General features: G+C 43.5%; 2 protein-coding genes and 1 long non-coding RNA gene across 9 annotated transcripts in view; 1 reads left to right on the top strand and 2 right to left on the bottom strand.

Annotated features, from left to right (window-relative positions):
• ZNF454 (zinc finger protein 454) overlaps positions 1 to 15,023 on the bottom strand; it is a 22,255-nt gene extending 7,232 nt beyond the window's left edge. Inside the window, exons 1-5 of one of the 2 annotated variants that reach the window (XM_077746252.1) lie at positions 14,441 to 14,662; positions 13,757 to 13,854; positions 12,459 to 12,609; positions 11,274 to 11,400; positions 10,765 to 10,851 (exon numbers count right to left, since the gene is read on the bottom strand). In XM_077746252.1, the coding sequence (XP_077602378.1) occupies positions 10,765 to 10,851; positions 11,274 to 11,400; positions 12,459 to 12,494 (250 nt within the window). In that variant the 5' untranslated portion in view covers positions 12,495 to 12,609; positions 13,757 to 13,854; positions 14,441 to 14,662. Of the gene's footprint in view, positions 1 to 10,764; positions 10,852 to 11,273; positions 11,401 to 12,458; positions 12,610 to 13,756; positions 13,855 to 14,440; positions 14,663 to 14,834 lie in introns of those variants that run through there. The other variant, XM_077746253.1, reaches the window with a different exon arrangement.
• LOC144216821 (uncharacterized) lies at positions 14,978 to 19,516 on the top strand. 2 transcript variants are annotated; one of them, XR_013330765.1, is made up of 2 exons: positions 14,978 to 15,262; positions 19,365 to 19,516. It is a non-coding gene; the product is annotated as an uncharacterized LOC144216821 (long non-coding RNA). The 2 variants fall into 2 exon arrangements; XR_013330766.1 differs by having other exon boundaries at positions 14,978 to 15,291.
• ZFP2 (ZFP2 zinc finger protein) overlaps positions 18,862 to 21,145 on the bottom strand; it is a 46,107-nt gene continuing 43,823 nt past the window's right edge. For 4 of the 5 annotated variants that reach the window (XM_077746245.1, XM_077746244.1, XM_077746246.1 and 1 more), the window contains one exon: positions 18,862 to 21,145. In XM_077746245.1, coding sequence (XP_077602371.1) covers positions 19,677 to 21,145 — 1,469 coding nt within the window. In that variant the 3' untranslated portion in view covers positions 18,862 to 19,676. The other variant, XM_077746248.1, reaches the window with a different exon arrangement.

Here is a 21,145-nt window from a genome sequence, read left to right as displayed (position 1 = left end):
GAACAAGCCTCCCTCATCACTTTTTTTCTCCCTAAACACTCCAGAAACTTCTACAAAGAGCTATAATCCATGAAACAAAACAAAACTAAACAACCTCCTTCACTTATCTGGTAAAGAAAGTTAAAGCAGGTGCATTTTAAAGCTACAGTCCTGGTGAGCTCAGAATAATACATCATTGCTCAAAACAAAGAATGGTCAGTTAAACACCAGGACTGCCAAATCTTAAGGTTTTAAGGGCTGACTCGCTTTTGGACCTGATAGAGTGGGCTGCGGGAGACACTGCTGCAGAAAACAACTGGAAAATCTTAACTGAGAAACAAAAACTCTGTCTAAAGGCATCAGATGTCACTTGAGGCCAACTTGATAGTCTAATATTTCGAAGAGAAGGGCAACAGGTAATCCCCATACTTACTGGGTTTTTCCTTATAGAATCTGCTGAATTCTGAAACTTCTCAGGGGAAGAAACCAAACCTAAGGAGAACTTCAAAATTTTCTAGTCTTAAGATACTTTGGAGCCAACAGTCGGTTAAGTGCCTGACTTCGGCCCAGGTCACGATCTCACAGTTGGTTAAGTTCAAGCCTCACACTAGGCTCTGCAGTGGCAGTGTGGAGCCTCCTTTAGATTCTGTGTCTCCCTCTCTCTCTGCCCCTCCACTGATCACACTCAACCTTCTCTCAAAAATAAATAAATAAACATTAAAAAAAAAAGAAAAAAAGATACTACAGAGCCAAAAACGGAGACCAGGACCTTCCAAGGAAGGGGGTGGCGGTCATGCATGTGAAGTTCTCAGCTGGCACTCGTGGAGGGCGGCAAGGACAAACCAGAGACAAGTAAAGCTTTAGAAGCACTGCAATCTCCAGGTAACATGTTCCTGCTGGGATTAAGGTGGTTCCCTTGTACCATGGCTATCTACCAGAGGAAAAGGCAAATCTTCTCTGGAGGAGGAGAACATTACCCAGAGCCTCTTCAGTACCTCAGATCCAGTATCAGGGATTCAATCCAAATGCACCAGGAATACAAAGCAATTAAGTCAAGAGAGAAAAACAGATAATAGACAAAGACCCACAGAACTCAGATACCAAGGTTATCAGACATGGGTTTTTTTGTTTTTTTTTTTTTTTTAAATGTTTTATTTATTTCTAGGAGAGAGAGAGACAGCGTGAGCAGGGGAGGGTCAGAGAGAGAGGGAGTTACAGACTCTGAAACAGCAGACATGGGTTTTAAGATACGTGTGATTAACATGTTCAACAAAATAGATAAGAATAAGAGTTCCAATAGAAGACTGGAACCAATGAATCAAATGAAAATTCTAGAACTGAAGAATATAAATAATTGAAATTAAGAACTGAACAGACAGATTTAACAGTAATTAGACATAGCAGAAGGGAGCAATAGTGCCCTGGAAAAATACATAAGCAGAAAATATCTATGATAAAACTTGCAGAAAAAAAATTAAAAGAGACAGAGAAGGCATGATGAAGAGATTGAATATATGTGTGACAAGTTCTGGAATGGGGGAAGGAAGAGGGCAAAAATATTGTTGGAAAAAAAATAATAAAGGCTGAAAAATGAATGTGAGAAGCACTAGAGATTCCAAGCAGGATAAATACAAAGAAAATCGACCTACGCACAGCACAGTAAAACTACTGAAAACCTAGGTTTATCTTGATAGTTGCTTGACAGAGAGAGAAAAAATAAGACAGGTGTCTTTTCAACAAAAACAATGAAAGCCAGGAGACAATGAAATAACATCAGAAGTGTTGAAAGAACATAACTGCCAAACAGAATTTAAGAGAAAGAAAATATCCCCAAGAAGTGAATATGAAATGGATACATGTCACCAGCAGACCCATAGTTTAAAAAAAAAAACAGTAGTAAGAGTGTTCTAGGCATAAAAAAATCCCAGGTGGAAACATGGAAATGTAAGAAGGAATAAAAAGCAATAGAAAAAGTAAATATGTGGGGGCCCCTAGGCAGATCAGTCGGTTAAACGTCCAGCTTCGGGTCAGGTAATGATCTCAAAGTTCGTGGGTTCAAGCCCCACGTTGGGCTCTGTGCTGACAGCTTAAAGCCTGGAGCCTATGTCTCCCTCTCTGCAGCTCCCCAACTTGCACTGTGTTTCTCTCTCAAAGAGAGAAATGTTTATTAAGTAAACATTAAAATGCTTACTTAATAAACAAAATGTTTACTTAATAAACATTAAAAATGCTTACTTAATAAACAAAATGTTTATTTGATAAACAAAATGTTTATCAAATAAACATTAAAAAATTTTATCTCAAAGTTTTTAAGGAAAGAAAAGGTAAATATGTGAACATATAAGTATTATTGCACACAATAATTATGTCTTGAGAGACTGAAAAGATATGTGTAATGAAATACATATAAAAAATAACACAAAAGGTGAAAGAAAATGGGAGTTAATATTTTAAGGTACTAGCATGGTCTGGGAATTATTAAAAGTAAAAAGTTATTTTGTATAACAGCAAGTTGGTTTTACTAATTAGATTTACCAACAAAGTCTAGTAGCTAAAAAAGATATTAACAAGCTTGTTAGATATTAACAAGCTAATACAGGATGAAAATCAAACAATAAAAGCTTAGGAGAAAGCAAAATGGAAAACAAAAGATAATTTAAAGCAGGTGAGTAAAAGAGAAAATAAATAATAAGGTAACAGGTATCCAATCCCATACATATTAGTAACTGGTTTACATATCCTGTTAAAAAACTAAGATACTGGGATTAGATTGAACAAAATCCAACTAAATGACTATTAGAAGAGAAACACCAAAAATACAGACAGAGAAATATAGAAAAGAATGAAAAGGATTTATCATGCATGCAATAACCACAAGAAAGTTGGTACATGTAATACCCAGACAAATTTTGCAATATTAGAAAGAAGGGACTTTCAGATATTTCATATGGACAAAAGGGATAGTTCTCCAGGAACGTGTAAACAAATCTACATTTGCACATAATTTCAAAATGTATAAAGTAGACATTGAGAAAATGAAAAGCAAAAATGGAGAAATCTTAATAATCCTAGTAAGATATGTTCATATACCACTTTCAAAAACTCAGAAATCAAACCTTTAAGAATAGGGATGAGCTCAACAATCCAATAAACAAATCTGACTTAATTAATATACTTGGTAACAGTATACCCAATAGTGACAGAATATATATTCTTAGTGAATACAGAACATTACCCAAGCTGACTTTATACTGGTCCGTAAAGCAATATGAATACATTTCATAGGCCTGAGGTCGCTGAGAATATGTTCTCTGAACTCAGTGGAATTAAGCTGGAAATGAATACCAAAATACCAAAAAGATACTTAAACAATCCATAGATATTTCTAAATTAAACAATACATTTCTAAAGACTTCCATTAAGACTAATCAGAACAGGGGCATCTGGGTTGCTCAGACCCAAGTGTCCAATTCTTGATTTCACTTGGGTCATGATCTCATGGTTTCTGAGACTGAGCCCCACATCAGGCTGACAGTACAGAGCCTACTTGGGATTCTCTCTCCTCTCTCTGGCCTTCCCCAGCTCACATGTGTNATAATGAGGAAACTTTATGCTAATAATTTGGCCACTTAGACAAAAGGGTCAAATTCCTAGAAAGGTACAAAAAAAAAATAAAGACTAATCAAGAACAGAAAGAAGGCACCTATTAGTAATATCAGTAATGATAAAGGTGACATCAGGACAAATTTCATGGTAACTTAAACGATAATGACATAATGAGGAAACTTTATGCTAATAATTTGGCCACTTAGACAAAAGGGTCAAATTCCTAGAAAGGTACAAAGTACCAAAACTGAGGAAAGAAAAGAAAAGAAAGAAAAGAAAAGAAAAGAAAAGAAAAGAAAGGAAAGGAAAGGAAAGGAAAGGAAAGGAAATAAAGGAAAGGAAAGGGAAGGAAGGAAGGAAGGAAGGAAGAAAGAAAGAAAGAAAGAAAGAGAAAGAAAATTTGAATGCTCCTATATTAAATAAATTGATTCTTCAATTTAAAACTTTCTCACAAAGAAATTGCCAGAGATGGCTTCACTAGTGAATTTGTCTAAACATTTAAGAAGGAAATAACACCAATCTTACACAAGCTCTTTCAGAGAAATGAAAAGAATGAACATATCTAATTGGTTTTACAAAGTTAGCACAACCTGTCAGAATCTGATGAGGACAATTTAAAACTCCAGTTAGTTAGTTATTTAATTTTGTGAGAGAGAGATTGCGTGCACAAGCGAGCAAGCAAGCAGGGGAGAGGCAGAGAAAGGGGGAGAATCCCAAGCAGGCTCTGGTGCTGTCAGTGCAGAGTCTGGTGAGGGGTGGAGCTCTATCTCAAATCATGACCTGAGCCAAGGTCAAAAGCAGGATGTTTAACCGACTGAGGCACCCAAGTGCCCCATGATGAGGACAATTTTTAAAAAATATAAAATCGCAGACCATTCTTTCTTGTCAACACAGATGTAAAATTCCTAAACCTAAATCAACAAAATGAATATAAAAACGTGATATAAAAAAGGTTAATGGATCACAAATATGTTGAAATTCAACGTTGTTTTCACATTTCATTCACTCAATGTTATTCACCATATTAACAAAATAAAGAAGAAAAAAAATCACATCATTATTTCAACAGATGCTGAAATTGGCCCAATTCCATACCTAGTCATGATAAAATCTCAGTAAAGTAGGAGAACATAACTTTCTTAATCTGATAAAGAGTATCTATAAAAATTCTACACCATACATCACAATTACAAACTATTGAAAACATTCCTGAGACCACAATGAAAATAAAGTATCTGTTATCACAATTTCTATTTAATGTTCCACTAAAAGTCTTAATCAGTACACAGGTAGAGAAAGAGAAAAGATGATTGGAAAAGAAAAAATTAAAATGTCATTATTCTCAGATAATATGATTATGTTCATATAAAAACACAAAATAATCTACAATCTATTAGAATTAATAAGGGAACTTAGTAAAGCTGGGCATAAGATCAATACATAAAACCAATAGTCCATCGATATACCAGCAACAAATAACTGGAAAAGTTTCAAAAGATATTTATAATTGTATCAAAAACAAAAATAATACTTATAAATATAGTGAAAGATGTGCAAGAACCATACACATAAATCAACAAAAAATTTCAGAGAACTTACAAAGAAGACCTAAACAAATACAGGGATATAACATATTCACAGAATGGAATACTACCAATTCTTCCCAGTTAGTCTACAGAGCCAGGCCAATTCTTATTAAAATGCCAGCAGGAATTTTGTGGAAATTGAAAAGTCAATTCAAGAATTCTGAAAGGAAAGAAAAGAACAAAGCTGGAGGACTCAGATCATCAAGTGTAAGATTCATCGTAACGTTAATTAAGATATTATGTATTCGCACAAGAGATTAGACAGAAAGAATGAAACAGAACAGAGTCTACAAACAGACCTATGTACAAACAGACACATGCAAGAGATTATAGAGCCCAGAATCAGACTCGTGCACAATGTAGTCACCACATGTATGATAAGGAAATACTGTAATACAGTGGGGAGAAAGCTAGTCTTTTCAGTAAACCATCCTGGGTCAACTGGATACCATATGGGAAACAATGAACAATAAATTTTCCATGTTGATTTCAGAACGAAGTATGAAGGACAAAAGAATAAAGCTGCTACAGGTAAAGAAAGGTCTTCATGGGCTTAAGGGTGTGATGTAGAACACAAAAAGCATTAACCACAAGGGGCAAAAAGCAAAACAAAACAAAACCACAAAAACCCACATCCTGATTAACTACACTATCTTAAAAATTTATAACTTGTTTATCAAATGACACTATTATTCAAGGGGGGGAAGTATATCTATTTGCATACATGACTGACGACTCAAATCCCAAATATGCAACCCTATCGATCGGTAAGAAAAGATCAGACAACTATATAGAAAGGGAAAGATTTACAGATACTTTATAGGAGGATATTAAAGACATTAAAAATAAGAATGATCGGGGCACCTGGGTGGCTCAGTTGGTTGAACTACTCTGACTTTGGCTCAGGTCATGATCTCACGGTTCGTGAGTTTGCATGAGCCCTGCGTTCAGCTCCGTGCTAACAGCTCAGAGCCTGGATTCTGTGTCTCCCTTTCTCTCTGCCCCTCTCCTGCTCACGATCTCTTTCCCTCTCTCTCTCAAAAATAAATAAACATTAACAAAAATTGTAAAGATGATCAATTTCAGTCTTAAGTTGAGATACAATCAGGTACTCCCTACATCCTCTAGAGTGGCAGACGAAATGTTTAAATGGCAATACTAGGCCTATAGGAGGATATGGAGCCCTCAAATCCTGCTGGTTCAGGGACAGATTAGGATCGCCACTTTGGAAAACCCCGTGGCAGGGTCTACTAAAGCCTGCATACTCATGAACATAGTAGTCCTAGCTATATACCCGAGAGAAATGTATACATATATTCTCTAAAAGACCTACAGGAACGTTCAAAGCAGTACTATTCATAGTAGCTCCAGGCTAGAAAGAAACCAAACATCTAGCAACAGTAGAGAATATAAATGGTGGGTTTACACAGTGAAATACTGTACATGAATGAGAATGAACCCACCAACCAATGGCAAACATACTGCTGAAGGAGAGAAGCCAGACCCAGAGGAGACATACTGTATGATTCCGCTTATACACACTTCAAAAATAGGCCAAACAAGCCATGGTTGGGGTAGTAGTTATCTTTAGAACAAAAGAAACAGAGGGGATGGGAGATGTCTAACATGCTGGTAACGTTCTTTTTCTTTTAGAAGTGCTGGTTATACAGTATTTACACTGCAAAAATGTGTGAATTCTACACATAAAATTTGTGTATTTTTCTGGGTATTCAAAAAATGTTTGCTCAAAAAGATCTGGCAGATGGTTTTCAAAAATGATACTGTGGGTCACCAAAAATAACCAATTGCTGACTTCCTTTGAATAGTTCTATCTATTAAAGCTTTTCCTCGACTGTGATAATAATAACACATCGTCTACATATAAGCGAGTATTGGTCTTAACGTCTAGTGACACAGGAGAACACACTCATCTAATCAAGAGGGGAGTCAAACACCCCCAGGTTTTACCGCACTGAAGAGGAACTGAGGTGAGGAGAGACTGGGCTCGCTGAAGACATGAGCACGTAAATCTGCTCTCACCAGGGCCCACGTCACTTCAGGGTGGCCTGAATTAACGAGTAATACCCCCATCTGCATTGTCCCACATTAAAAAAAGACAAAGTATGGTTTAAAAAAAATTTTTTTAACGTTTTACTTATTCTTGAGAGAGAGAGACAGAGACAGAACACGAGCAGGGGAGGGGCAGAGAGAAGGGGAGACACAGAATCTGAAAGCAGGCTCCATTCTCTGAGCTGTCAGCACAGAGCCTGATGCGGATTCAAACTCACGAACTGTGAGATCATGACCTGAGCCGAAATCAGATGCTTAACTGACTGAGCCACCCAGGCGCACCAACAAAGTATGGTTTTAAACAGTATAAAGCCAGGATTCCGCTTCCAGGCACGTCTCTTAGTGAAAACATATGTCCCCAGGAGCATATGAACTACAAGACATCCACACAGGGGCGCCTGGGTGGCTCAGTCGGTTAAGCGTTCGACCTGGGCTCAGGTCATGATCTCGTGGTTTGTGGTTTGGGCCCTGCATCAGGCTCCTTGCTGACAGTGCGGAAACTGCTTGGGATTCTCTCGGTCTCCCTCTCCCTGCCCCTCCCCTATTCTCTCTCTCTCTCAAAATAAATAAACTAAAAAAAAAAAAAAGACATCCACACAAAACCCTGTACCAGAACGTTCACAGCAGCCTTAGCCAAAGCCTGAAAACACTCAAATGTTCACCAGTGATGAATGATCAGTGCTATCTCCGGACAGCAGTGATGGCAAAGAACCACTGACACCTGAAACAGCAAGGAGGAGTCTCAAAGCTACTTGGCTAAGTGACAATCAGACACTGAGGAGAACGTACTGTAGAGCTCCATGTGCATGAAATCCTGGGAGGGTAAACTCAAAATGGCAGAGGCAGATGACAAGTTGCCAGGGCCTAGGGATGGGGGCGGGGATTATCTGCAAAGAGGGCAGAGGGAACTCTCAGGTTAGGGATAACAGAAATGTCATTATTTGGAAGCAATTACACCAAATAATCAGCTAAAAGAAGAGAGAAGTGGCTACCTCTCCAGAGGGGAAAATAGGGAAATGGGGTCACTGGTTTTTGTAATAAACACTGTAGTTTCATTACATGTGTGCGTTACCGTGATAAAACTTAGTGCTAAAAATAAAAAGAACAGAATAAACTCCAAAAAAGTCAGATAGAAAGGATCAGCAGAGTCATACATTTATTCATTAAAAAGTCTATTAAAGGGGCGCCTGAATGCCTTAGTCAGTTAGGTGCCTCACTCTTGGTTTCGGCTCAGGTCATGATCTCACAGTTCGTGGCATTCAAGCCCTGCGCTGGGCTCTGTGCTGACAGTGTGGAACCTGCTCTCCCCCTCACTCTCTGCCCCTTCCTTGTTTACTCTCTTTCTCACTCTCAAAATAAACATTTGAAAAAGTCTATAAAAAAGCAAACTTCTCACAAGACTTCAACAGAAAAGAAACATAAAAGTTGATTATTATTAGGAATTCATGCTTCCATTCAACCAAGTCCTTCCCTAATGGATCTAAGGATAGAAAGGCTTATTTAAAATTTTTCTTTTAAAGTTTATTTTTGACACAGAGTGAGAAACAGAGCACGAGCAGGGAAGGGGCAGAGAGAGGGAGACACAGAATCCGAAGCAGGCTCCAGGCTCTGAGCTGTCAGCACAGAGCCTGATATGGGCCTCGAACTCACAAACCATGAGATCATGATCTGAGCCGAAGTTGGGCACTTAACCAACTGAGCCACTCGGGCACCCCTAGAAAGGATCATTTAAACACAACACAAAAAGCACGAAGATAAAGACCTTTAAGGCAAAAGACTGATACATTTTACTTTGCTAATTAAGAACTTCTGTTAGCAAAGAAAAAGATAAGCTATAAAGTGACACACTTATTTGATTCCTGAATAAACAGGACTTCTTACAAATGACTAAGGAAAAGATGAACTATAATAGAAAAATGGGCAAAGAATATGAATATGTAAGTCCCAGAACACAAATCATCAACACACGAGAAGATGTCCAATTTCACTAGTAAACAAGGAAATGGAAATCAAAACCACAGGGAGATACTATTTTGCAGGAAGGGCCTAGGAGAATTTCTAAAAGTCTAACAGTTCCAAATTTTGGCAAGAACATAAAGTCACAAGAACTTGCATGAACCATCAGTATAATTTGAAACAACTAATTTAACCAGTAATCTGGAATAGTCTCGAAGAGTTGAAGAAGCACATACCCTTAAGCCCACTATTTCTACACCTGTGCACATACCTTAAAAAGACTCCCAGTGAAGGCCTGTGTGTATAAGGAAACATGTATAAGAATATTCAGTCAGCATTATTCCAAACAGCAAAGTCTAGAAACAACCCACAGGTCTGCCAGCAACAGAAAGAACGAATGAAGGTGTCATCAGTGAAGGAATATCAAAGTACAGAAGTACACACCTCAACAAGGGTTTAAAAAGATCAACTCGTGGAAACATATCTAACTGTACAATACATATACCAAACATAAAAACTTTTTGTAATTAAAAAGAATTTTTTTTGAGAGAGCGCAAGTGGAGGAAGGGCAGAGAGAGGGACAGAGGCTCTGAAGAAGGCTCCACACTGTCACACAGAGCCCAACAAGGAGCTCGAAACCACGAACCTCAAGATCGTGACCTGAGCCGAAGTCGGATGCTCAACTGACTGAGCCACCTAGGGGCCCCCATATATCAGACTTAAAAGCACGCAAAGCTAAATGACATTGCTAAGAGCTCCAGATAAATGTGGGAAAACCATGAAGAACAGTGCAGGAGCTGCTGGTGGAAAATTCAAGCTAGTGGCTCTCTCATTGAAGGGAGGAAGGTGCAGTGATGCGAGGCATACTGGACTTCCCATGTGCCCTACGTTTTGTTTCTTAAGCTGGACAGTGGGGTATGGGTGTCATTTCTTTATTCTTCAAACTTGATCTAATGAACACTTTAAGAGAGAGTCACACAGGAGGGCAATACATACTTGGAAGGGACTACCATTTCTTCATAGCAGCAATTTCTGGTTAAAGACCAAATGAGAAGATGGTTCTATTCAAAAATAAAAATACATCTTCAAAAGAGGAGAGGAACAGCTATGAAACTTTATTGGGAAGCATAAAACAAGGCTTCTTTCCGTGTCTGACTGGCTAACCACTGATCATCCCCCATGAATCACTTCAAGGTTTGGGGTGTCCAGGCAATTCAGAAACATGAGGTGCTGGACCCAAAGGGTCGGGAGAGGCACATGGGAGGGCCTGAACCGTGACCATCTGGTTTTTCATACCATTACCAGCACCTGACTTCTAGGCATGAAACTCCTTCATCTTCCTAATTCTCCCCCACCCCCAACAAGTAAAATAAGAACTAATGGTAACGATGAGTAATGGAAGACTGGATGATGTTGTTAAGTCAGAGTGGCGGGACTGGGAGGGCCCACGCGCCCACGGGGCAACAAGATGCTGGGGAGGACGGGAAGGGAAAAGATGCTTCTCAGTCCACGGGCCTGGAGTGTGTGCCGAGCTTCTCCCAATGCCCGCCGTGTGTGGGGTTCTTACCAAGACAGAAGCCTCCCGAGGCGCCCTCCAGCATCCACTCTTCTTTTCCCAGTTGGGAAAACACATCCGGTTGGGGGCCTAAGAGTCCTGTTTTTGAGGGGAAGATAGAGTACATCTGTTCACACCAGCGATACACTCATCGCAAGGAGGTCGGTCCTGCGGGCTTCCTGGAAAAAGTGACCCGAGAGGAAGGCTAGGCAACAGATGAATTCCCAGGAGGGAGACAAGCTGGCCGGGGCCCAACAACACAGACAGGCTGTCCCCGTGTCGTTCCCCCTGCCGAAAGGGGTAGAGGATTCAACCTGGTCACCCGTGAAGCCTCTGCACTTGGACTCCAACAAAAGAGCCATGTACCCAGGGCGCCAGGGGTAGGCATGCGGCGCCCTGAAGATGACATCCTCGATCGGCCCACTCCCAGCCCAGTCTTCTGGATGCAGCCCGTCTAAGAGTTTATAAGGGTTGGCGAGAGACCCCAAATGTGAAGATCGGCCTCGGAGGCCCCCACTTACCCAGTGAGAGCAGGTTGCTGTAGTTCTCCAGCATCACATCCCGGTACAGGGCCCTCTGAGCGGGGCTCAGCTGTGCCCACTCGTCCCGGGTGAAGAGCACGACCACATCCTTGAAGGTCACGGATTCCTGTAACAGCAAACCCAGCCCTGGTGACCTGCGGCTACCCCCTCCCACGGCTCTCTGGGAAAGGCGATGCCTGGCAGGCCCAAGGAGCTAGCTGAGGTCTGCAGGACCCTTAGCACAGAGCAGCCTGGGGCTCTGTGACAACAAGAGCCTTTCCTCAGGGGCTCCCAGGGGCCGGGCTTTTATCAGACTCTGTTTCCTTGCTTTGCGGAAATGTGTACCGGGGCCAAGATATGCTTCCTCAGCACTGAGACTTCGGACTTGCTGTTCCCATTTTTTTAAAATATATTTTTTAAGTTTTTTTTTCAGAGAGACAGAGAGACAGAACACAAGCAGGGGCAGGAGAGAGGGAGAGACAGACAGACAGACAGAGAACTGAAGCAGGCTGAGTGCTGTAGTTGCGGAGCCTGATGCAGGGCTCGAGCTCACAAATCGTGAGGTCATGACCTGAGCCAAAGTTGGGATGCTCAACCGACTGGGCCACTTAGGTGCCCCCTTGCTGTCCCTTTTGCCATGAACATTTTCTCCCATCTCCCTAGATTTACCCCGCCCCGCCTCTACCCCCACCCCATGATCAAATCCTACTCAGGCTCAGCCTCTACATTACTTCCTAGACATGGCCTTCCTCAACTGCCTTATCACGGGCGCAGATGCAGCAAAGCACCGTCCCACTTTATTGTGAGTTCTCACTCACTCTCGCCTTCCCCCACTGGACGGTTAACTCCAAACAGCTGTGAACGATTTCCACATCTCTCTTGTCTTCCTGGCATGTTTTCTAGAACATGGCCCATGTACCCAGCCCCTATTATACGTTGCTTAGCCAACTCCTTCTTGTCTTCAGCTGCTCACCTGCTCACCCCCAGGCATGTACACGGTTCCCACAGAAACAGTCCTTCTGGACAAGGTGACCTGTCCCCTCTATCACAAAGAGTGCTTTCCTTGGAAACTCTTGGCTGAGAAGCCAAGAGAGCTGGTGTGCACTGAGATAGAGCTACGCAGAAGCCCTGAGAAGAAAGCCAAGGGTCTAAGAGAAAGGACTTTTTGATTGTTGTAGACCCTACCTCCACAGCCCAGTAAGTCCAGTCGCTCCCTTGCATGTGGAGAAATACTTGGGAGAAATCCCAGTAACCTTCCAGTAAAGGCCCGCTTTTGCTTAAAGTAGTCTGATGTAGGGTTTCGTGACCTGTACTCTGTACTCAGAGATTTGCACACCTGTTGGATTGAACCCATGAACCAACTTGTCAGGGACCACTGTGCACTTTTTCATCACTACCATAATAACAATATGAAACAAAGTGCGTGACACCAACAATGCATGTGAGGAAAGGGTCAAGGAAGGGAGAGGTCACAGTGGATTGGCACCACAGAGACAGGCTTCAAGAAAAAAGCAGTACCAGAGATGGGTGCTAAGGGACAGGTCACACCGGAAGCAGAAAGGTGAGCAGCCAGTGAGACATGAGGTGGCTGCACATGGCACCTTCAACCAGCTGCTCACCTCTTCCAGGGTTTTCTGCCGCAGATTCCAGGTCTGGGCAGGCTTAAATATGTGAGGGAATTAGAATGATTTTACCAGCGTCGACAGATTTTATACATTCAAATGAAGGGTAGTTCCTTCAAGGTGGTGGAGTCCATATCCTTATTGCAAGAAGGCTGGCCCTGCTCTCGGTGTCTTAGTAACTTATCAAAATTTAAAACGATATCTTTTGAATGACTTCGTATAAAAAACATAAAAAAGAAAAGAGTAAGTCTTACTTCCCAGAGAAAGTGTTTCAATTTCCCTCTTCACTCAACTCCTATGTTAGGGACTCCCTTTAAAACCACTTTGGACCCCGGGGAGCTTGGGTGGCTCAGTGGGTTAAGTGTCTGACTCTTGGTTTCTGCTCAGGTGATGACCTCATGGTTTTTGTGGGTTCGAGCTCCACATCTGGCTCTGCGCTGACAGTTTGGAGCCTGCTTGGGATTTTTCTCTCCCTCTCTCTCTGCCCCTTGCTGGCTTGCTCTCTCTCAAAAAATAAACATTAAAAAAAAAAAACCAACAACACTTTGGACCCCTACTCTTACTTGCTAGTGGAAAGGGTACAGGTTACAACCTGGGCTCTGGGTATGTCATTTATGTGACCTTGAACAAGTTACTTAGCTCCCTCACCCATTTGGATGAGCCCAACATGGGGGCCAAGGAAAAAGGAAAACAGGGTCAGGCCTCCAACTGAGACTGGATTAAGAGAAAAGCTCTTGGTCAGGGTTAAAAAAACAAAAAACGAGCCCACACTCTTCACACCTCTACATTCAAAACTATTAAGGCAGTTCAGGGGCACCTGGGTGGCTCAGTTGGTTGAGCGNCGAGACACTCCGCACTCACCTGGACCATGGTTGGCAGGCGCCTGACAGCCATTCCTTCTCTGATAAGCCCTTTTAGGGGCTGGCAGAACCGGACTTAGGCGAGAAATTTCTACACACCTGGTAAGAGGAAATCTGGGTTAAAGAGATCACACCGAAGTCTGGAGTGAGCCTGGGGGCATTCACATCCTGGGAATTCTGTTACCCTGAGGCAGTAGATTCTTAGTCCCTATTTGCTCCCAATTCTCTCTTCTCTCTCTGAGGAACTTCCGCTGGCCTCCACTGTAAAGGGAATCCCTTCCCATGCAGCCATTACTGTCCCCCACGCCTTCTGCCAGCATCTGGATCAAGTCCTCCACATTTTCCTTTCTGTTTCCTGCAGAAAGCACCCGTCATCCCCCAGGTCTCAAGCTTTCTACCCACTCTCTGGCCTTTGCCCTAAGAGGTCTCAACAGAAGTTTCTCTCCTGCCCAGAAGGCTGCCTAATCCTGGGAGGGGAGTGAAGGACTGCCGCAAAAGGCAAGGTAAGAAGGCTGGATCTTCATTGTCAAGGCCTCTCAGATCAAGTTCTCTCTGACCTCAGGCCTCTCCACTCCAGGGGCCCACTCCGGGTGACAAAGAGCCAAAGGTGAGCGAGAAGCAGTGTATTTGTGTGGCTGGGGAGGAGGTGGGGGGAGGCGGCTCATTCATACAACACCCTCCGGACCCAAGGAGCTGCTGCTGCAGCTGTCCCCGCCAGGGCGAGTTCCGCAGACTGGGCTCCGAAATACGCACGGGGCATCCACCCCTGCAGCGAGAACGGGCTTCCTGGAGTCGGCTCCGAGACCCACGCAGAGGCCCTAACCGCATCCTCCTGCACAAGCACTCGCAGACTCGGACCCTAGAACCAAGAGCCCACACCTGGTCACCCTCCATTTTTCTCTTAAGATCAAACCTCAGCCGTACGTCCCGGGAAGTTTGGGGCATCAGATCGGCATCCTCCAGAACGGACTACGACCCGTACCTACTCGGCCTTCCCTCCGCCCTCTCGCCCCGGGCCCGGACCCCCTAGCCCCGCCCTCAGCCGCTCCCGTTCTCCGACGCGGCTTTAGCCACCGTGCCTGGTCACCACCGGATTGCCCTTTGAGGAGGCTCTACCCGCGGCGAGAAACCGCAGCCGCCTCATCGCAGGCGGAACACAATGAGCTGGAGTTGGCAGCCCGGGTCAGAACTGCGCTTGCGCGTTGCCCGGGGAGCCGCGGAACTGAACGCCCGCAAGTCAGAAGGCTTCCACACTCGGGCTTCCCAGACTCCACTTCCCAGAGAGCGAAGCAGCGGCAGCGCAGAAAGTGATATTACGCGCTTGCGCAGACACGGCCTCGCCCTTCAACACCACGCCTGGCAACTTTCCGTACCGAAACTACATTTCCCAGGGGCCACGGCGGGGCGTTACGGTCCTATCCCCCGTGCGCTAACCGGGACGTGCGACTTTGGTTCCGTTCCAGTCAGACTCCGAGTCCGCCTCAGCCCTGAAATAACACGCTGGGAGGTAAAGACCAGCGAAAAGTTGACGACAGGGTAAAGTAGGTCGTTCGCGGGGAGCGGATCGGGCAGGGTCCCCGAGGACGGAGTAGGAGTTGAGAAGCCGCAAAGACGCCCTCCTGGAGGAGGACCGCGCGGAGACGACTTGAGGAAGCGGTGGGACTGAGCTCCGAGGACCGGGCCGGGGAGCGGTTGGGGCGGCCGCGGGGTNCCCGGACGGTGGCTGGGACCCGGCCGGCGGCGCGGGAGAAACGCCGAGAAGGTAGAGCCGACCTCGGTGTCGGCGACTCGTCGGGGGAGGAAGCAGCCCAGAGGCCGAGGAGACGGTGTCGGACGCCGGGGTGGCGGTTATTTCTGTGGGGTCGGACAGAGATGAGGCGATGGATAGAAAATGCCATTGCAGATACGTCGTTGCCTTTGACTACACGTTTTCACCCAGCTCGGGAAGGAAAGAGGCGGTATTAACGTTGTCGGTGGTGAATTAAACCAAAAGCCAAAAATGTGACCTGAGGTTTGTCACTTGGGGAACTGCCGTCACCTCTTAGGAGACAGTGTCAGTGACTTGTGTGACACCACAGGACCCTGTTTGGGGCTCTGTGGTAGGTTTCATCCTCTTGACACTTTTGGAGCACTTGTGTGCCAGGCGCTGTTCTAGGCGCTGGGAAGGAGCAGCGAAACCCTGCACTTAACGCAGGTTGGAATCTAGAGGAGGTAGTCAGTAAAACACAGAAAATACTTAACCAGGTAGTGATGACGCAGTGAACCTGTGACAGCGGGGGAGGGGGCTGGGGATTACCTTAAGTACTGTCTTGGGAAATTCTCTTTGAGGAGGTAACATTTGAGCAGAAATGTGAATCCCGCGAGAGAGGAAACCGCGTGAATATCTGGAGAAGAGCCGTCTAAGGGGAAGGGGACAGCGATGTCCCAGAGACAGAAGTGTGCTGGATGGGCCTGCGGCCTTGCAGTGTTAGTGGGACTGGAGAGGACATAGTGAACAAGGGAGTGTGGGGAGGAGGCTTGAAGGGTCCTAGAGACCTTGAAGGCCATCTTAAGACCTTTGGGTTTGTTCTGTGTGTGATGGGAAACCGCCCAAGGAGTCTGCGCAAGAGCCACGCGGCCGAGCACATTTTGACAGGATCCCTAGTCCACTGGGGTGGGGCTGGAAGGCAATGCAGGGAAACCAGTTAGGAGGCTGTTAACAGCAGTCCCCGGCAGGGACAGCACCCCACAGTTAGTTACATCAACGGCCGACAGGGCATTTGTTTGGAGAGTCCAGTGATTCTAAGATAATTTCTGGATGCCATGCTCAGGAGTCTGAATGTTATTTTGATTTCAGGGATATGAGGGTGATAACAGATTTATTGAGAACTATGTTCTCAATATGTTGGGCACTTTTATAGGCACTTTACCTGAGTGTCTGCTGTAATCCAAAGCTATGGGACTTGCACCACTAGCAAATAAGTGAAGCACGAAGATGTTGTCTTGCCCAAGGTCTCATGCCTAGTAAGCAGAACCGGGAGTCCTGCCCCTGGTGATACAGGGGAGGTCCAAAGGCTGTCCTCCTTGCTCATAGCCCAGAATGACTGAGAACTGACATAGGAGGGCCTACAGCTTCCAAAACTCCTGAAAAAGTAGTGAGGCATCCATTTGGCTGACCCATTTCTCCAGCTGCTTCCTCTAAAGGTTAATATTTTACCAAGTTTTGGGTTAGTGCATCCATCGTAGGCTTCAGTACACTGCATTCTTCCTCCCCGCCTTGACCTATGCCTGCCTTCTGACCCTTTGTTTTGCTGCTGTCTTTATCATTGTCATCTATTTTCTACCCATCTCTTCTCTGCCTCCTTTAGAAAAAAATATGTGAAGGGAAAGGAGGAAACTAGATGTAAGGGACAAATATTAAAGATGTAGGTTTCAGAGGATACAAGTTTGTGTTTCAGTCTCCCTTTGTCTTTGTTCTAAGACTTAGACTGTAGAGGCCACAGAACCCAAAGGTACTGAACTGCCCAAGGGCTCGGCATCCATAGTGAACCTCCTCCACTGCCACCCACAGACATTGGTACCCATCATTTCTTGATTCCCACCTCTCCGGGTGAAAAGTTTCCTTCCTCTGAAAAAGGCTGAAAATGATTTCTATAGCTTCTACCTCTGCCTCAGTCTTATTTTCCCACTCTGAGCTGCCCATCGCCTCCTTTCTGCACCTTCGACTCTCCTATACCTCTTCTTTTCAGTGATCATGTAAAACCACTCTTGGCAGACTATTCATTGGCAGCCTGTTGACTGTTCAATCAAAACCTTTCTCCAACCTCCTTTTCTTTGCCTACTTCCACTTTAGAAGCTGGAAGAGGATTTTCTCAGCGTCTTTTGCGACTGGCCTCCATATAACAGCTGTGGTCAGTGAGACGTAAGCCGAAGTCTGCTGAGGGGCTTCTGGGAAAACCTGATAAGAGGCACAGACGTTGCTGTTGCTGCTGCTTCCCACCCCCTTTCTTCCTGCCTTGAATGCAGCTCTTTTACCTGAAGCAGAGCAGCCATCATATAGCCCTGATGGAAAAGCCATGAAACTCAAGGCATTGAATTAATTCTGTCTTTGAAACAATGCCAACCTACCTCCAGACTTGTTACGTGAAGAAAAAAATAAGATCCCGGTTTGCCTGTAAGCATTGTTAACTGGGCTTTCCAGTATTTGTAGCCAAAAAGCTCTTCTGAAAGATATACTCTCTCTCAACCCCAATCTCTCTCTAGTTATCTTTCTAAAGGTCTCCTTCCTCAGTCAAGATCCTAAGTCCTTTTCAACCTTTATTTCACTCTTCAGCCTACTAATATTTAACAGGTTATCAATAACCAAAACCAAAGGCCATTTTCTATTTTTATCTTACTTTAGCCCCCAAAGCATTTGAAAATGTTAACTGTTTTTACCCGACACAACATTCTTTTACTTCTGTACCGCCATCTTCTAAATTTTCCTTCTGTTTTTCATTTTTCTTCCGGCTGTTGTTTCCTCTCAGCTCCTACTGGTTCTACTTCCTCCACTTAACCCTGTTCAGTGACCCGACTCAGAGCAACCCTTCATCACTGCCCTGCTAGTTATTCTGGTGTCTGTCAGGATCTTCACTTGGATACCTACAGATTGTTTAAAATCCCCCAGACAGAACTTCTCATTGCCCCACAAAACCAGTCAACTTCATGTGTTCTTAATTATGGCACTCCATCTACCCAAATAAATTCAAGTTCCTACATTCAATCAATTACCACGTTATCTAGATGCTGCCTCATTATTGGTTGAATTCTTCCTTTCCTCTCCCATCCCACTGCCAATTTCTTAGTTTAGCCTTTGCAAAGCAAAGAATATACCTTACCCAGTCTGATTTTCTAATCATGTCTATCACATACCTAGCGCTTATTTACTGTGTATGAAATAAATGAAATTGGCTTAACTGTTGTCATCACAGTAGATCTATAAAACCTCTGACTGTTCTGAATGTTTTGAGTTGCCAAGATTTTGTTACGATGTCAAATTTCCATGTCTCTTAATGTTCAGTGTCTTTCCACTTTGATAGACTATGATACAAAGATATGTATTTGAATCCTATGTACTTAGAAACTATATTTAAGTTATACTGTTTTCTAATTAGCTTATTTAACAGTAGTTTAATGACTTAATTGAGAACTCAAAACAGCATGCTATGGCATTAAGATCTGTACAGTTATTTCATCACCCAGTAGCAATCAGCCTACGTTTTAGGGGAGAAGATAACAGTGCAGGGGGTCGGGGGAGGGACATGGAGGGATAAGAATAGGCTTTGGTAGAGGTAGAGAATTTTGACTCAAAACATCCAGGGAAACCTGATTGCGGATTAGGAGCATCTAGATAACACACATAACATGGTAAAACGTCAAGGATTTCCCAGTATTGGTTATATCTATAGGTTTACAGCATTTTAGAGCTAATCGGGATTCTGGAGACCTTCTAAATTCAAAATCCCTCCTTTACCAAATAAGGACACTATGACCTGGTGAAAGTAGGTGACTTGTCCAAGTTAGTGGCAGATGAGGACTACATACCAGGTCTTTGGGCTGTCCAGTTAAGCACGCTCACATTTTCTCTCCAGTGTGAAGTCTTTGATGTCCAAAGGAGATCTGCAGTATGACACAACACAACTTCTCTTCAATGCGAATCCTCATTGTTTACAGCATGAGCTATTTCAACCTTCTGATGTCAAGGAGTAAGTTTTACTTTATGAATTAAAGTTTCTCTATTTTATATGGTTTTTCTGCAGTGGTCTGTATGATCTCATATAGTAATTTATACTTCAACTGAAAGATTCCTACAGCCATTACATTTATGAGGTTTCTATGTTACAGGACTTATCTGATTATCACTGAACAGTTAATCCTGGCGAAGGGCTCAGTGAAAACTTAACTCATGTATGAGTTCTCTGATGTCGTGTAAGGTTTGTACTCCGACTGAAGGCTTTTCCACATTCATTACACTGATAGGGCTTCTCTCCTGTATGAGTTCTCTGATGCACTATAAGGGATGAATTCTTAATGAAGGCTTTTCCACACTGATCACATTCATAGGGTTTCTCACCAGTATGGATTCTTTGATGTTCAATAAGATATGCGCTCTGGCTGAAGGCCTTTCCACATTCATTGCATTCATAAGGTTTCTCTCCAGTATGAATAACCTGATGTACAGTAAGGGAGGATCGCCCAGTGAAATGTTTTCCACATACCATACATTCATAAGGTTTCTCTCCAGTATGAATTCTCCGATGCTGAGTAAGAGATGAATTCTTACTGAAAGCTTTTCCACACTGATTACATTCGAAAGGTTTTACTCCAGAATGAAGTCTCTGGTGTTCTATAAGGTATGTGCTTTGGCTAAAGGATTTCCCACATTTGTTACATTTGTAGGGTTTTTCTCCAGTGTGATTTCGCTGATGCAGGGTAAGGGTTGAGCTTTTACTAAAGGCTTTCCCACATTCACTACACTCATAGGGTTTTTCTCCAGTATGACTTCTCTGATGTACAATAAGATGCATGCTCTGACTGAAGGCTTTTCCACATTCGTTGCATTCATAGGGTTTTTCTCCTGTATGAGTTCTTTGATGCACTGTAAGATTCATGCTTTGGGTAAAAGCTTTCCCACATTCATTACATTTGTAGGGTTTCTCTCCAGTATGAATCCTTTCATGTTGAATAAGGGATGAATTCTTACGGAAAGCTTTTCCACACTCTTTACACTGATAGGGTTTCTCTCCAGTATGAGTTCGTTGATGAACAGTAAGGTTCATGCTCTGACTGAAGGTTTTCCCACATTCATTACATTTATAGGGTTTCTCTCCAGTATGAATTCTCTGATGCACCGTAAGGGAGGAGCGTTCGATGAAGTGCTTTCCACATACATTACACTTATAGGGTTTCTCCCCAGTATGAATCCTCTGGTGCTTAAGAAGAGATGAGCTCTGGCTGAAGGTTTTCCTACATTCATTACATTCATAGATTTTCTTCCCAACAAACATACTTTGAGTTTTAATTAATTCAGAATTCTGTTTAGTGTCTTCTTTATGTGAATTCTGATTATGGGGCCTTTTTCCTACAGGAATACTTTGTTGTATATCAAGGATTGACCCCTGACTAGAACATCTTGCAAATTCGTTACCTCCAAATGTCCTCTCAGTGAGGGTTTCTTCATGTGTAACTGCCACTTGGCCCAGATGTCTATCCTGGCTTTTCTGTTGCTCATCTAACCAATTATCAGGTTCCCAGGTTTCCCCTAAAGAAGAATGCCAGAGACCTTCCCTTTCCATTATTACCCCATAGGATATATCTTCAGTAACGTTGGGCTTTGCAGGTGATTCTTTGGTTTCATTTCTTGTCTTCCAAC

The sequence above is a fragment of the Crocuta crocuta genome, unplaced genomic scaffold, assembly GCF_008692635.1.
Source record: "Crocuta crocuta isolate KB4526 unplaced genomic scaffold, BGI_CrCroc_1.0 scaffold218, whole genome shotgun sequence".
Taxonomy (NCBI): Eukaryota; Metazoa; Chordata; class Mammalia; order Carnivora; family Hyaenidae; genus Crocuta; species Crocuta crocuta.
The sequence above is the reverse complement of the archived record's forward strand: the minus strand, read 5'-3'. Positions and strand labels throughout refer to the sequence as shown.